The sequence below is a fragment of the Eriocheir sinensis genome, chromosome 13 (assembly GCF_024679095.1).
Source record: "Eriocheir sinensis breed Jianghai 21 chromosome 13, ASM2467909v1, whole genome shotgun sequence".
NCBI lineage: Eukaryota > Metazoa > Arthropoda > Malacostraca > Decapoda > Varunidae > Eriocheir > Eriocheir sinensis.
The window spans coordinates 22,257,062-22,273,554 of record NC_066521.1 but is presented as its reverse complement, the minus strand read 5'-3'; the positions used below and the strand labels follow the sequence as shown (position 1 = coordinate 22,273,554).

The 16,493-nt window shown below is 43.0% G+C and overlaps 1 protein-coding gene across 6 annotated transcripts in view; it reads right to left on the bottom strand.

Annotated features, from left to right (window-relative positions):
- LOC126998201 (death-associated protein kinase 1-like) overlaps positions 1-15,116 on the bottom strand; it is a 44,727-nt gene extending 29,611 nt beyond the window's left edge. For 5 of the 6 annotated variants that reach the window (XR_007752681.1, XR_007752683.1, XR_007752684.1 and 2 more), the window contains exons 1-8: positions 14,931-15,116; positions 14,142-14,366; positions 13,546-13,684; positions 13,053-13,158; positions 10,593-10,686; positions 9,672-9,824; positions 9,032-9,167; positions 8,135-8,251 (exon numbers count right to left, since the gene is read on the bottom strand). Coding sequence is in view for 2 of the 6 variants with exons in the window: in XM_050859656.1 (XP_050715613.1) it covers positions 8,135-8,251; positions 9,032-9,167; positions 9,672-9,824; positions 10,593-10,686; positions 13,053-13,158; positions 13,546-13,684; positions 14,142-14,366; positions 14,931-14,998 (1,038 nt within the window). In the remaining 4 variants the exon portion in view is untranslated. The remainder of the gene's footprint in view (positions 1-8,134; positions 8,252-9,031; positions 9,168-9,671; positions 9,825-10,592; positions 10,687-13,052; positions 13,159-13,545; positions 13,685-14,141; positions 14,367-14,930) is intronic. The other variant, XM_050859657.1, reaches the window with a different exon arrangement.
- Between the last annotated feature and the right edge of the window lie 1,377 nt (positions 15,117-16,493).

Sequence of the window (16,493 nt, the reverse complement as noted above, 5' to 3'; positions counted from 1 at the left end):
CAATACACAATACCACAGTAACCTCCTCCTCCTCCTCTTCTTCCTCTTCCTCCTCCTCCTCCACCACCTCTTCTCTCTTCTTCCCGGTACTCAATATATCACCTCCATCACCTCTCCGCTTCTCTCCTCCTCCTCCTTCTCTCCTCCTCCTCCTCCTCCTCCCCTTCATCAGTTGACCTAAGACAAAAGAAATTCAAAATACATCGTTCGTTTCTTAACCCTTTAAAAAATATCAGTGTTTTTTTTTGTTTCATTTTTTTCTAACTCATTCTGGATTGTTCTTCGTATTCTTCCTTCTCTTGTTGTTGTTGTTTTTGTTTGTTCTTGCTCTTGTTCTCCTTCTTGGACTTGTTCTTGTTTTGATTCTAGTTCTTCTTTATCTTATTATTATTATTATTATCATCATTATCATATACGTTGTTGTTGTTGTTGTTGTCATTCTCACCGTGTATTGCGTCGCAGGCGAATTCAACAACAAAGAAACAAACAAACAAAAAATAAAAATAACACACACACGAATGCAAGACAAAAAAAAATCGCATTGTTCGCCCGACGGTTTTGTTTTCTATTATTATTTTTCTCTTTTCCTTTTTTTTTTTCCTCCCTCGACGTTTCCTCTTTCCTGCGCTTAACCGATTTTTCACACATGCGTTCTCCTTCCCGGCGTGCTATTTGTTGCTCCTCTATCGGTATGGGTTGTATATACTTATTCTCAGGCGCTTTCGGTTCTCAAAACAAATATATCCAAAGACCACACAGGAGATGAGTCGCGTTCTTATGACTATTTTTTTCACATTCATGGTGGAAAAGCCTTGTCAAACTATCAATAGGCTCATAAAACTACCCATGGACCTACCCACAACCTCCTCTACGAAAGCCTTATCAAATGTGGGTGTGTGAGCCCCGTATGTTTGAGGATATGGGCCTGACATTCACGTTCATGGTGCAAAAGCCTTGTCTAACTACTACTAAGCTCATAAAACTACCCATGGAAATACCCTCAACCTCCTCTACGAAAGCCTTATCAAATATGGGTGTGTTTTAGTCCCGAATGTTTGAGGATATGGACATAAGATTGCTAAGTCCGTGAGACCTCTACAATCAGCCTCCTCCTCCTCCTCCTCCTCTTCCTCCTCCTCCTCCTCCTCCTCTTCTTCCTTCATTTTTTGCTTTTTTTTTCAATTCATTACTTAGCTTCTTCAATCTTTTCCCTTTTTTCGCCCACACGTCACGAGGGATGAAGGAAAGGGAGGGTACAAGGAAAGAGTGGGAGAGGACATGGAAGTGCTGTCGAGAGGGAGAGAGGGTGAGAGGGACGAGAGGAAAACCAAAGTTGATGTGCTTGAACCAAAACTTAAGGGAGACCCACGAGAGAGGAGACAGCCGTGGCGCAGTAGATATAACGTGCCCAACCTACCACCACGGAGACTGACTTAGGTGCATATGCTTAAACGTATCTTACACATATCACATCGTATCTTACACACATCCACATTTAGCAAGACTTCCATAGAGGTTGTGGTGGTGTATTTCCATGGGTAGTTTTATGAGACTAGGAGTTGTTTGATAAGGCTTCTGTATCATGATCGTGAGTGTCAGGTCTATATTATCAAGCATTTCGGGGTTTACACACACATTTGGTAAGGCTTTCATATATAGAGAGATTGTGGTGGTGTATTTCCATGGGAAGTTTTATGAGCCTAGTGATAGTTTGACAAGGCTTCTGCACCATGACCGTCAGTGTAAGACCCATATCTTCAAACATTTCGAATCTTACACACCCACATTTCGTAAGACTTTCATAGAGGTTGTGGTGGTGTATTTCCATGGGTAGTTTTATGAGCCTAGTGGTAGTTTGACAAGCCTTCTGCACCATGAACGTGTTAGGCCTACATCCTCAAACATTTCGAACCTTACACACCCACATTTGGTAAGGCTTTCATAGAGGTTGTGGTGTTAGTATTTCCAGTGATCAGTTTGTAGGTTCCAATCTCTCTCCAGGAGGATTCTGTAATTATAACACCTCTTCTTCCTACTCGATCTCTTATTATTATTATTATTATTATTATTATTATTATCATTATTATTATTATTATTATTATTATTATTATTATTATTATTATTCGTCTTCTTCTTCTTCTTCTTCTTCTTCTTCTTCTTCTTCTTCTTCTTCTTCCACCTCCTCTTCCTCTTCCTCCAAATAGTTTATCATCACGACTCCAATATATAAGCAGACCTTGAAGGAATGACACACACACACACACACACACACACACACACACACACACACGGAAAGCGGAGTTGTTGCAGCAGAAAAGCCGAGCGTGTTTGTTTTTCTTTTCCTTTTTCTTTTTTTCTTTTTTTTTTTGATGAGATTATAAATTTTCGTTTCCCGGGTATAGTTACTCTTCCTTTGAGAGAGAGAGAGAGAGAGAGAGAGAGAGAGAGAGAGAGAGAGAGAGAGAGAGAGAGAGAGAGACTCTTCCCTCCATTGAGAGCAAAGAGAAAAATTTATACGTTGACCGAGTGACCAGACAAGAGGAGGAAGAGGAGGAGGAGGAGGAGGAGGAGGAGGAAGAGGATTAGAAGAGCAAGGAAAAGGACAGAAATAAAAACAAGAAAGGAAAGGAACACACACAAAAAAAGGGGGAAAGGAAAGGAAGGGAATAGAAAGTAAAAGGAGAGGAAAGACAATGGAAAAAATTGCAAAGAAAATAAAGAAATAAAGAAGGATGGAAAGTAAAGGATAGAGAATAAGAAGAAAAATTACAGGAATGAAGAAGAAATGTGAAGGAAGAGAACGAAAAAAAGGAAAGAAAAGGAAAGGAAGAGAGAGAGAGAGAGAGAGAGAGAGAGAGAGAGAGAGAGAGAGAGAGAGAGAGAGAGAGAGAGAGTTAAAGGTGAGGAAGATAGAGAGAAAGAGGGGGAAGGGGGGAGGGTAAGAGAGGCATGTACAGTAATTAAGCAGGAGCTAAAAAAAATAATAATAAAAAATAAAAAGATAACCACCACTACCACCACTACTACCACTACTACTACTACTACTACTACTACTACTACTACTACTACTACTACTACTACTACTACTTTCTCTCGGCCCATTGTGTAGCATAGAGATAAATATTATGAAGTCTTGAGAAAAAAAGAATAAAAAAAAACTTAGAAGATTTATCACTGTTGCAATATAAGACAATAAGAGAGACGAAATTACTGACACAGAGAGGGAAGGAAAAAAATTGCATATGAGAGAGAGAGAGAGAGAGAGAGAGAGAGAGAGAGAGAGAGAGAGAGAGAGAGAGAGAGAGAGAGAGAGAGAGACTTGGCTATTACGAGATGGAGAGAGAGAGGGAGGGAGAGAAAATTGCCAAATGCTACCATCCAATTCTCTCTCTCTCTCTCTCTCATTAGAACCCTTTTTAAGAGAGAGAGAGAGAGAGAGAGAGAGAGAGAGAGAGAGAGAGAGAGAGAGAGAGAGAGAGAGAGAGAGACACATATGCCCCTAACCTAAGTAAATTTTCCCTTTAAGAGAGAGCGAGCGAGCGAGCGAGAGCGCGCGCGCGCGCGCGAGAGAGAGAGAGAGAGAGAGAGAGAGAGAGAGAGAGAGATTGTACGTAGATTGTGGTCAACCTCAAAGCACCGCGATTTCAAAACAAACGGTGTGCGTGTGTGTGTGTGTGTGTGTGTGTGTGTGTGTGTGTGTGTTAACAATGATATAATGGATAATAATATGAATGAGAAAGAGGAAATAAACTCTTGACACGCAGACCACACAATAATAATAATAATAATAATAATAATAATAATAATAATAATAATAATAACAATAATACAGTGAGGGGAAAAAAAGAGGAAACTCGAAGGTCAGATAAAATAAAATAGAATAAAATGGAAAAATATTGTAGTAACGTGGAGGAGGAGGAGGAGGAGGAGGAGGAGGAGGAGGAGGAGGAGGAGAAGTAGGCCTAGGTGGTAAGGAAGAAAAGAATATTAATATGAAAAGAAGGAAATAAAAAAAACAGCGAAAAAAAGAGAAACAAAAGATCACAAAGAATAATAAAGTTAAAGACAAAAAAAAAAAACATAAACAACAAAACCAACAACAACAGCAACACTCACCCCGATCAGAAACCCGCAACTCACCTGGAAAAGAAGGGAAACAAGAGCCAATTAACACCTGCAAGACACTTAATTAACGAGGACAGGTGAGACGCATTACCTGGAGGGAGGGGGAGAGGGGGTGACACAGGTAAGGAGGGGGAGGGAGAGGGGAAGAAAGGGAAGGTGATTTAGATCGGAATGAAGGAAAACAAGAACCAATTAACACCTGCAAGACACTTAATTACCGAGGACTGGTGAGCCGCATTACCTGGAGGGAGGGGGAGAGGGGGTGACACAGGTAAGGAGGGGGAGGGAGAGGGGAAGAAAGGGAAGGTGATTTAGACCGGAATGAAGGAAAACAAGAACCAATTAACACCTGTAAGACACTTAATTAACAAGGGCAGGTGAGACGCATTACCTGGGGGGAAGGAATGGGGGGAGAGGGAGGGGTAGAGGGGGTGACACAGGTAAGGAGGGGAAGGGAAAGGGGAGGAAAGGGGAGGTGATTTAAAGACCCAATTAACACCTGCAAGACACTTAATTAACGAGGACAAGTGAGAGGGAGGGATGTGGGAAAGGGGATGACAGGTAAGAGGGTGAGGAAGGGGGGATGTGGGGAGGGGAGAAGGGGGTGACAGGTAAGGAGGGGGAGGGAGAGGGGAGGAAAGGGGAGGTGATTTAGACCGGTATGATCCCCTTCAATCTACATTTTCTTCCCATTTACTTTCTCTTCTCCCTTTCCTCCATTCTTCCCCCTCTTCCTCCTCTCCTCCTCCACCTTTCTTTCTCTTCCTTTCCCTTTCACTCTTCCTCCTTCCCCTTCCTTCTCTCCCTTCACCCTTTCTTCCTTTCCTTCCTCCATTCTTCCTTTCTCCTCCTCCACCACCCTTCCTTCCCTTCATTTACCTCCTCTCTCTCTCTCTCTCTCTCTCTCTCTCTCTCTCTCTCTCTCTCTCTCTCTCTCTCTCTCTCTCTCTCTCTCTCTCTCTCTCTCTCTCAAGGTCTGTCTTGTGAGAAAAAAAATGTAGCAACTAACGTGAGTGTGTGTGTGTGTGTGTGTGTGTGTGTGTGTGTGTGTGTGTGTGTGTGTGTGTGTGTGTGTTGATGTATTGATGCGTAAAGACTATTGTGAGCATCCAACGGTGTGTGTACGTATGTTTATGTATGTATATATGTATGTATGCATGTATGTATGTATGTATGTGATCTATTACGGTACAGAGACAGACAGACAGATATATATAGACAGACACACCAACACACTAACAAACACAGACACAAACGATGCACAAACAAACATACAAACAGACAGACAGACAGAAAGACAGACAGACAGAAAAAGACGAATAAAGAACAAAAAATTAAAAGAAATATACAAATCTACGCAGAAAATTACTAAACACACACACACACACACACACACACACACACACACATAAACAAACAAACATACATACTTCGCACTGTAGAATGATTGAGGTGTCCAAATCCATCTCTATCTCTCTCTTTTATCTCCTCTCCCTCTCTCTCTCACTTTCTCTCTCTGCTATAGGAACGAGTGTGTTATGCGAGAGAACTCCAGAAGCAAACTAAATCTCTCTCTCTCTCTCTCTCTCGCGCTGACCTTCCCATCCGTAACCACCACCATCACCACCGCCGCCGCCTACGCCCCTCCCACTCAGTTTCCTCCCCTTCTCTTATCTCCCCTTCCCTTCCTTCCCATCCCTCCCCTCCTACCCCTTCCTTTCCCTTATTTTCCATCCTTCTTTCCTCTCTCTGTTTTCCCCTCCCTTCATTTCTCTTCCATGCATTCCTCCCCCTTCCCCTCTTTTCCTTGTTTCCCTTTTTTCTTTCCTTCCTTTCCTCTTCCCTTCCCTTTCTTTCTCTCTCTTCCCTTCCCTCCATCACCTTCACCTCTCCCCCTTTCTTCTCTTTCTCCTAACTCCCAATCTATCAGTTCCTTTCCTTTTCTTTTCTTTCTCTCTCTGGCTTTCCTTCCCATCGCCTCCTTCAACCATCTCTCTCTCTCTCTTCCCTCCCTCCCTTACCTTCCTTCCTTCCCATCACCTCCTCCCTCCCCTTCCTTCCCCTTTCTTACTTTGGTTTATATTCCTCCATCATAATCTTTTCCTTCCCTTCCCTTAATCCCCCTCCCTTCCTTTCTCTCTTTCTTCCTTCCTTCCTTTCTTTCATCCTTCCTTCCTTCCTCCTTTCTTTCATTTCCATTACCACCATCTTCTCCCTCGTCCTCTCCCCCTCCTCCTCCTCCTCCTCCCATCATCTTACACCATCGCCATCATCAACCACCACTACCATCATCAACCTCCTCCTCTCCCATCACCACCACCATCACCACTATTACCAACACCGCCACAGCATACTCCCCTATCAGTCTTGTGTGAAATAACAGAGTAATTGAGATGAAGGGGGAGATGGGGCTTAAAAAGGAGGAGGAGGAGGAGGAGGAGGTGGAGGAGGAGGAAAACATAGGAGCAAGAGGAGAAGGGGAAGGAGGATTAGAAGAAGAGAGAGATGACGAGGAGGAGGAGGAGGAGGAGGAGGAGGAGGAAAAGATGTGAGCAAGAAGGGGGAGGAGGAGAAGGAGGATTAGAGGAGCAGAGATGAAGAGGAAGAAGGGAATTAGGAGGAGGAAGAGGAGGAGGAGGAGGAAAGAATATAAGATCAACAGACTGAGAACAAGAAAAATAGAAGGAGGAGGAAAAAGGAGAAAGTATAAAAGAAACAGGTTGATAAAATGAGGAGGAGAAGGATTAGAGGTAGAACGAGAGAAGGAGGATCGTAAGAACAAGAAGAGAAGGAGGAGTAACAGGAGAAAGGAAGGAGGAGAAAATAGAAAGGAGAGTGGATAGAGGGAAGGAAAAGAGAAGAAAAAAAAGGAAAGGAGGAGGATCGTAAGGAGAACAAGAGGAGAAAGGAAGATTAGGAAAGAGAAAGAGAGGGTAGAGGGAAAGGAGAGGAAAACGAGAGGAGGAGGATCATACAAACAAGAAGAGGAGGAGGAGGAGAAAGGAAGAGGAGGAAATAGAGAGGAGAGAGGGGAAGGGGAAGGGAGGAGATGAGGGTGTTTCAGTCTAGCACAAGTTCATTATACGCAAATCTAACTTTGGCGAACAGAACGCGTCAAAAAATGAAAATAAAAAAATAAAAAGTAATCACACAGAAATCCGGTTCGCTTTTTGGCTGAAGAAAAAAAGAAGAAAGAAAGAAAGAAAGAAAAAAGAAAGGGAGAGAAAGAAAGAAAATTGAGATGGCCTATATACAAAAGTTTTTCCATCACCTAAATGAAAGAAGGAGAAGAAGAAGAAGAAAAAGGAGGAGAGAGAGAAGAAAAAGAAAAAGAAGAAGAAGAAGAAGAAGAAGGAGGGGAGAGAGAGAGAGAGAGAGAGAGAGAGAAAATATGCAAAATAATAAGTGTCTGTCTATGTGTCTGTCTGTCTGTCACACTTACACAACCACACTTCCTACACACACAAAAAAAATAAAGGAGAAAAGAAATACCTCCATGCTGACTCAACCCTTTTTGAGACCACTAGAGCATGAGATAAGGACAAGGTGAGAGGGATTGAAGGACATTTTTAAAGAATCCAACCCCAGAAAAAAGTATCACAGGAACATTTTGTGAGGGATATATTTTTGCAAGGGATAAATAAATGGAAACTAAATAAATACCACAAAAAAGGGATCCATGGACATTTTAAAAGAATTCAACCCCAGAAAAGGGTATTAGAAGAACATTTTGTAAGGAATTTATTTTTGCAATGGGTAACATAAATGAAAACCAAATAAATACCACAAAAAACTATAGACGTATGAATAAGTGATAGAGATGGTAATAATGATCTTTCTGTAGCTACAAAAGATAAATAAGTAAAAATATGACAACAAAATAATGGTGACAGTAATAAAAATGATAACTAGTAATAAAAAAAATAACCAAACAAATCTTTAACAACAAAAACAACTTCACACACACACACACACACACACACACACACACACACACACACACACTCACCTGGTCTTCCTGTAGCGTTATGGCACTGGAGCGTGTGTCCAGCAGCTCGGCACTCTGGCTCCTTAGTTTGGCACTCCTGGACAGCCGGTTGCACAGCGTTACCACCTTGACCGAGTGCTGGGGGAGAGGGGGGGAGGCATGAATGGAGGTTAGTCAAGTGTTGCTATCCTTGTACTTCACCTAACCTAGCCTGACCTATCCTGACATAACATAACATAACCTATACCTAACCTAACCTGACCTGACCTACCCTAACCTGACATAACCTATACCTAACCTGACCTGACCTACCCTAACCAAACCAAACTTACCTAACCTAACATACCTGACCTATACCTAACCTAACCTGACCTATCCTACCCTAACCTGACCTACCCTAACCTAACCTAGCATGCCTAACCTAGCCCACCTATGGACTTTGCCACTCATAGTTTCCACACACATTTCATGGCTATTTTCACAGTTGTTTTGATCTATACACTCTTTCCAATTAATTTCCAGGAGGTTTGAAGGTTAGTAAAATACATATATGACAACAGCACAGCACCTGATCAAGTACGAGACGAGATATCAGCGCATTAATAAAACCTATCTTCACCAAACACTATTCACATATTATCAAACTCTTCTCTCCTTGCTTCCCACATGTTGCTTTCTATTACTGCAAGTACTAATCATAAAAACTAGTAACATATTCTCAAACACTTCTTTCCTTCAGTTTCCACATGTTGCATTCTGTTACTGCAAGAGATAAATCATAAAAACTATCCACATATTCTCAAACTCTCCTTTTCTTCAGTTTCCTACACACTGTTGCTCTCTATTACTGTAAGAGATAATCATAAAGCTATTGGCGTATTCTCAAAACTCTCCTTTCCATCACGTTGCTTCCCTCACCTTCCATCGACGCCTGGCTTGGTATGACTTGAAGTTGTCTATGTTGGTTTGTGCATGGCGTCGCTCCTCCTCCTGCTGCCTGGACTGGGGGCTGATCCAGGGGTGGTTCAGGGACTGGTCGGCTGTCATGCGCTTCCTGGGGGTAAGAGAGAGGCAGGAGGTAAAAGAGAGGTGCTAATGAGTGTAGGTTCACAAGCTTGTATAGACCATTCGTTCCACAGTACATCCTCATCATCATCTGTTTAACCTCACATTTTCCTATGATCTCTCCCCACCAACTGTACCTTTCCTTATCTGCCTGTAGCTACCTCACATCCTTCACCAACTGTACCTTTCTGCACCTACCTTAACCTACCTTGCATCCTTCAACTGCATCTTTCTTTCCCTGGACCTAGCTCTATCCAACTCCCATTCTTTCTCAAGTGTGCCTTTCTGAACCCTCCTCCATTAACTGTTCCTCCTTGCACCTCCCTGTACCCACCTCCCATCCTTCCCCAATTGTTCCTTTCTGCTTCTGCCTGTACCTGCCTCACATCCTTCCCCAACTGTACCTTTCTGCACCTTCCTCCACCAACTGTACCTCCCTGCACCTGCCTCTACCCACCTCACATCCCCACCAACTCTACCATTCTCCACCTACCTCGCATCCTTCATCAAGAGGCTGGTAATGAAGTTCTTGGCAAGGTCCGAGGTGTTACCAAAGTACTCCTCGTCGAAGGAGTAGTCCACCGCTGTCACGTTGTTGAAGGTCTCCTGCTGCGTGTCCCCGAGGAAGGGCGATGCACCGGACAGCCTGCCAAGACACAAGGGAACACCCACCACCAGAAGCATCAATACCTGGGCCTCGGTATTCAGGGACTTATGTGTTACAGGAATTCTACTTCTGAACTACTCACTGGTGGATGATGTATGATGAGTATGAATTCCTTCCTAACTGTTCCTCCAATTTGAAGATTTTGTTAAGCCTGTGTGGTCTCTCTCAACCCAAACAAGCAGAGATGGAGCTGTCTACTAACCATAATAATGTGCCTGTCACTATCCAAATTGTTAGATAGTGAATTACAGTCTTCATGTAAGGGAAATGATGAGAAATAAATCTATACCTACTAGATAATAAACAACAAGGGGACACCAGGGAGTTAGTGACACCAATATAACTAAAAGAAAATACTTTAGACTCCAGCAATAATGAAATAACCATCTTTCATATTTTTACCTTGAATAAGAAACAATCAGATTTGAAATATGGATATCATAAAATTATTGGCTTCCAAACATCGTAGTAACATTATCTTACCTACTCTAAAATGAAAAATCTCAATGAAAATGGTATATAATAATAACTACGTTTAAATATAGCATAATAAATAAAATTTCAGTGTAAAGTTTAAAGCACTTACTCACTCAGCACAAACACACACACACACACACACACACTCTTAAACTTAAAACTACACAAAAAACAAACTTGCAATGGGTCAGCTGGACAAACTTACACCCACCACAGAGAGTATCCCGCCACCCAATGCAAGACTCAACACTGTGCTTTCACCCCACTTACAAGATATATGTAATGACCCCAATGGCCCACATATCAGTAGCAAGGCACAGCGGCTCATAGTTGACAATCTCCGGGGCCACGAACTCTGCCGTCCCTGCATGGGGTGTGGATGGGGCAGTGCAAAACAGAGGGTGAGACAGTGAGGGCAATGGGGTGAACGATGGCACTGCGTCAGGATAGCATAACAACACTGCAGTCTGTCCCGGCAACTCTGTCACTCGGCTCTGTGGCAATAGCCTTGTTTCGCTTATACAACTCTGTCATTCAGCTCCGTGGTAATAGCTTTGTTTCCCTTATACAACTGTCATTCAGCTCCATGGTAATAGCTTAGATTCCCTTATACAACTCTGTCATTCAGCTCCGTGGTAATAGCTTATTGGTCAGCTCTGTGGTCCTCCTCTCGTCACTCAAGCATATTCTGACTATAACTGGGTCTGTGTCACTGTTTTTTTTAAAGAGGGAGGGTTATCAATCGGTTATAATGCTTTGGTGATAAAGAGTACATTTGATTGGAGTTCTTTACCCCTTACAGATGAGAATATGTTAAGGGAATGTGCTATGATGAATGTGCTTCCCCTACGGATGAAAATATACTGAGGAAACATGTTATAGTGAATGTTATCCCCGTGTGAATGAAAATATATCAAGGGAATGTGTCAGGATGCATCTTCTTACTCTGCGGATGAAATTATATCAAGGAAACGTGTCACAAGGCATGCTTCTCCCTTGCATACTTAAAGTGAATAAAATATATCAAGCAAATGTGTTATAATGCATGTGTTCCCCTTGCGTAAAAAAATGTCAATGAAACGCGTCACAATGCAGCCTAAAAAGCGTAATGATTAAGCTGTTGCCGTGCTGTGAGCTTCGTTTTCTGTCAGAGTTGCCGGCACAGACCACAGCTGCCTTGGCATCCAGCAGGCCACACACTAACCTGACCTGCTGTGGTGGTTCCCTGCAAGTTGTTGACACAGGAGCAATCACAGCATTCTTTTACTTTTTAACACAGACCGGCTATTTAAGATTTCTAAACATAAATTACATGAACCAAACAAAATCAACAGGCTTTAGATGTTTCTTTATATGGGCTAAAATGATTAATGGAAAGCAAAATAACACAAGTCACAAATCAAACTAACATGCCTCAGAGCAATGTTATCATGTATTTAGTGGTCACTTTAAACAACAAACTCTTTCACTTATTTATAGAAGGGAGATGAGACTAGTTTAGAGGTGGAAGGACACAGTAAGGGAAGAGGGAAGTTTATATGCTGCTACAGGGCCAGGTCGACAGAGACAGGGAAAGGATATTATATTTGCATTCTTGGATAGTTTCAACTATGGGATGCCTGGTACACACACACACACACACACACACACACACACACTCACACACACACACATGCCAGATATTCCTCTTACTTGATGTATAGAATCAGGCCAATGAAGACAAATTTTCACCCATTTTAGAATCTTTTTAATACTTTTACAGCATTTGGAATCTGGACCGAGTCATTTGGAGATTAGACCAAGCAAAATGAAGGAGGATTATTACAATTCCAACCCCAAGAATGGGAGAAGATGGACTGTAAATGCAAAAGAAGAACATTTGAAATCGTATCTAATTTCTTTTCGCACTTTACATCTTGACAAACCAGATACGAGAGCTAAGTGTGGCCTCTTTTTTTTAAAGTTCAAGGAAGCAGCTCAAGGGCAAAAACATATGAAAAACAAAACAATCCACTAAGCACTGCTCCTATGAAAGAGAGTAGCGAAGAGTGGCCAAAAGAGAGGTGAATTTCGGGTGAAGAGGCATCTTGATACATCACAATCAACAAACTGAGGAAGGAGAAGCAAAGACACGCAGTCCTCATGCAGCAGTGACTAACATGTTTGGACTGCAGTGCCTCTGTTCCTTCCTTCCTCGCCACCATGATGAAACTACGACCAAGGCATTGCTGGTGGGGTTACAGTGGGCAGCATGCAGCTTGGTTCCTTGCAAGGCTGTGCTGTGTTCTCTGAGTGTACCATGCTGGCCTAAGGGAGGAGCTAAACCAAGAGGAGGAGGAGGAGGAGGAGGGGGTAAAATAAGAGGGAGGATGGGGAGGAGGGAAGGAAATCAAGACAGAGGAAGGAAATGGAGGAAGAAGGGAAGGAGGGAGAGGAAAGGGAGGAGGTGAAAACAGAACGAGGTAGATAAGGTGAGTAATACATGACAGAGAAAGGAAAAGAGGAGGAGGAGGGGAAGGAGAAGGAGAAGGAAAAGGAGGCAACAAAAGACAAGAATATAAAGGTAAATACTTCAGAATCCAAGAAGCAAAAGTAAGCAATGCCAAAAAAATGACCCTTTGAAACAGAATTGTACCTGAGCAAAGGAGAGTGGAATATATGAAAAGAAAGAAGGGAGGGAAGGAAGAGCATGTAAGAGGAAGGGAAGGGAGGTGCGGAGGGCCCACTTACCCATCAAATCCCTCACTTCCTCAGTTTGCGTGATCTCCCGTGACAGGCCGAAGTCGATGAGTTTGATGTTCTGCCGATTCTTGCTTAGCAGTAGAACATTCTCCGGCTGCAACAAAAGGTCCTGATTAGAGTATGTTTGGTTTGGAAATGAAGACAGAGAGCTAAGAGGTCACAAGAAAAAAATGAGAAAAGGAACATGTTTTAATGACACAAAAAAGTAGTTTTCTCCATAGAAATGTAAATACTGGGAATGAATTAGAAGTGGTGGAGGCAGTGTGCAAAAATTTGAGGGAAGACTGGACAAACATAGATATGGAGACAGGACCAAACAAGTGTAGCTCAGCTCCTGTACTGAACATTACAACTAGATAAATACAACTAGGCAAATACAACTCAGTAAATACTACTCATACACACACCAACGTACGAAACTTGGGTCATATGGTCAGAGAAAGGTTAAGCAGATGACAGCCAGACACAGTGGTTCTCTTACCTTAAGGTCGAGGTGAGCGATGCCCTTGGAGTGCATGTGGCTCACTCCCTGCAGGATCTGGTGGAGGAAAGCTGATGCCTCCTCCTCAGAGAGCCGCTCGCGCTCACTGATGCGCTCGAACAGCTCCCCCCCGCGCACCCTTAAATTAATTTGTTCATTTATTATTTTATAACAGTAAAGAAAGGAAGGAAGGGAAGGATTAGCACTGGATCAAGCAAAATGAAGGAGGATCACCACAAGTCAAACTCTATGAAAAGTAGATGGACTATAAATGAAAAAGAGTAAAGGAAGCAGGTCAAGGGCAAAAATAAATGAAAACAAAAAAGCCCGGTAACTACTGCTTCTAATAAGTCAACTTAGCACTGTTTCTCGTACTACTAAACTACTTCACAATGGCAATTTCTCCTTTACTAGTCATCACAATGCTTTCCTTCATAACCCTTAAGTAATGTTCGTTAAAAGAACCTAAAAATACGCTGATTAAAGTTAAAATTGTGAGACGAGGTGTGCAGGTCATTAATAGGGCAGCAGCATCAACAGCAAGGAGGAAAGCAAGTCCTACAGGGTATGGAAGAGAGGATTCTCGGGACACTCACAGCTCAAGGACGAGGATCACATGCTGGGCGTTGTCGAACACTTGGTGGAGGGAGATGATATTCTGGTGGTTGTCGAGCCTCTGAAGGACCCGCACCTCCCTTGCAATGACCTCCAGCGGCAGCCCCCGGCGGGAGGAGGCCACCCGGCGCTTGCGGATGTACTTCGCAGCATATTCACTGCGGGTTGCCTTCTCCACACACCGGCGCACAACTGCAAACTGTCCACTGTTGGGAAGAAAGGGTGTTAATGGTGTGATTTTTTGTTTCCCTTGTCTTCCAAAGAGATTTTTTTTATTTCCTAGGAGGCTTAGAGATGTGGCTGGTATTCTTAGATGCTACCAAGTCTCACCTCAAAGGCCATTACTTGTATTGTTAGTGCTTGAGAAATGCCAACCCATCTGTAGTACTCCTTTCTTGACATGCACAGTATTATGACTTATTGTCTAAAAGTGTGTTCATCTATAACATTAATATGCTAAGGGCTGAGGGTTTGTGAGTGAAATTTAAGGCACTTAAACCCATCGTAGCAACACCAAATTCTGCCTATGGGCGCGGATTTGGCATGAAAAGAAATTACCTTACTTTCATTCCCCTTTTCACAACCCATCGACCTCAAGATAGTACCCAATCGCTGCTGCAATTATCATCTGTCACCGCAAACCAGTAACCTCTCCCAGTTTGATCAGTATTTCCAGTTTCTTGATAAATTTACACTGAAAACTGGGACGTCTACCGTTGATGAGAGGAAGGGGCAACAGGTTAATGGCATGAGTCAGCCGCGTTCCTCACCTGCCGATGTCCTCGTACACCTCATACAGCTCCTCGAAGGCCTGGGTGCTGTACTCAATGCCCTCCATCTCCTCATGCCGGGCCCGAGCCTCACGCCCGCCGCCCGAGGCCAGGCACACAGGCAGGCCCAGACGCCATCACCGACACCTGTAAACAACAACACCTACAGGCGCCGAGGGGGCTGGATCCCCTTGGCACTGCTGGGAGGGGAGTCGAAGGTGTTGGATCCTCTTGTGTGGAAGCTGGGCAGTGATCTCTATTATTATATGAGAGATCAGTGGATATGAGAGTGCTGGATCCCCTTGAGTTCGGAATTGATGGTGCTGGATCCTCTTGTATGGAAGCCGAGGGTGCTGGATCCTCTTTTAGAAGGGCCTATGGGATCGAGGTGGTCTCTCTCTCTCTCTCTCTCTCTCTCTCTCTCTCTTCTATTTTTCTACCTACTACTATTTTTTATACTACTACTACTACTATATTATTACTACTACTACTACTACTATATTATTACTACTACTACTACTACTACTACTACTACTACTACTATTTTTTATAGGCTACTGCTTCTACTATACTGTTACTGCAACTACCCTATTACACATACGAATAACAATAGTCAATAGTCAACCAATTAATAGCCAATCTAGTAGTCAATAGTCAGTTAATAGTCTATGGTCAGTGTTCCTTGCTGATCATGTTATCGGTCAATGCTCCCTATTAATACACAGAGGAATATAACAACAGTAGTCAAGAATAACCAATAGTAGTCAATAGTCAGTCGATTAATAGTCAAAAGTCAGTGTTATCATGTTATCGGTGCTCCCTAGTAGTACATAGCCAATAGTCAGTTTAATAGTCAGTCAATTGTCATGTTATCGGTGCTCCCTAGTAGTACACAAAGAAATAGAACAATAGTAGTCAACAGTAAATAGCCAATATATATCAATAGTCAGTCGATAGTCAGTGTTCCCTAGTACAGGTTCTCTACAAGTCAATGCCCCCTATTACCTACACAAAGAATTATATATTTATATCACGTCTCAGTGCAGTTGTCTCCCATGTCCCGCTGTCCAAACCGGGAGTTCTTCCGGATAGGTCTCCATGCAGGGCAGAATCTATCGACTTGCTCAATCCACGAACTCTGTGGACGTCCCCTTAGCAGTGTCGAGTTCTGGGTAGGGTGCTACATGCCCGTAAAGCCGGAGGTGGTGTTCACGGAGTATGCAGGTAATAAGCTTCGAATCAGTTTTACGGAGTTATCACCGCTTCGACACATTGTCATTCAAGCGATATCCCATGCTTCTGAATAGGCACTTGTTATCAAAAGCATATCAGTCCGCCTCTTCAAGTCACTATTCAATGCCCATGTCTCACAGCCATACAGTAAGACATGGATGGACACATGTAACTAAGAGATTTGGATCTTTGTCCTTATGCACAGTTAACTATCGATAACGCCATACACCCGTGCTGAGCGAGGCAATGCGTGGCAAAGAATCCGTCGTAAGATTTGACGAGACCTGCCGTAGTTCTGCACTGTTCTACCAAGGTATGTGAACCTTTCCA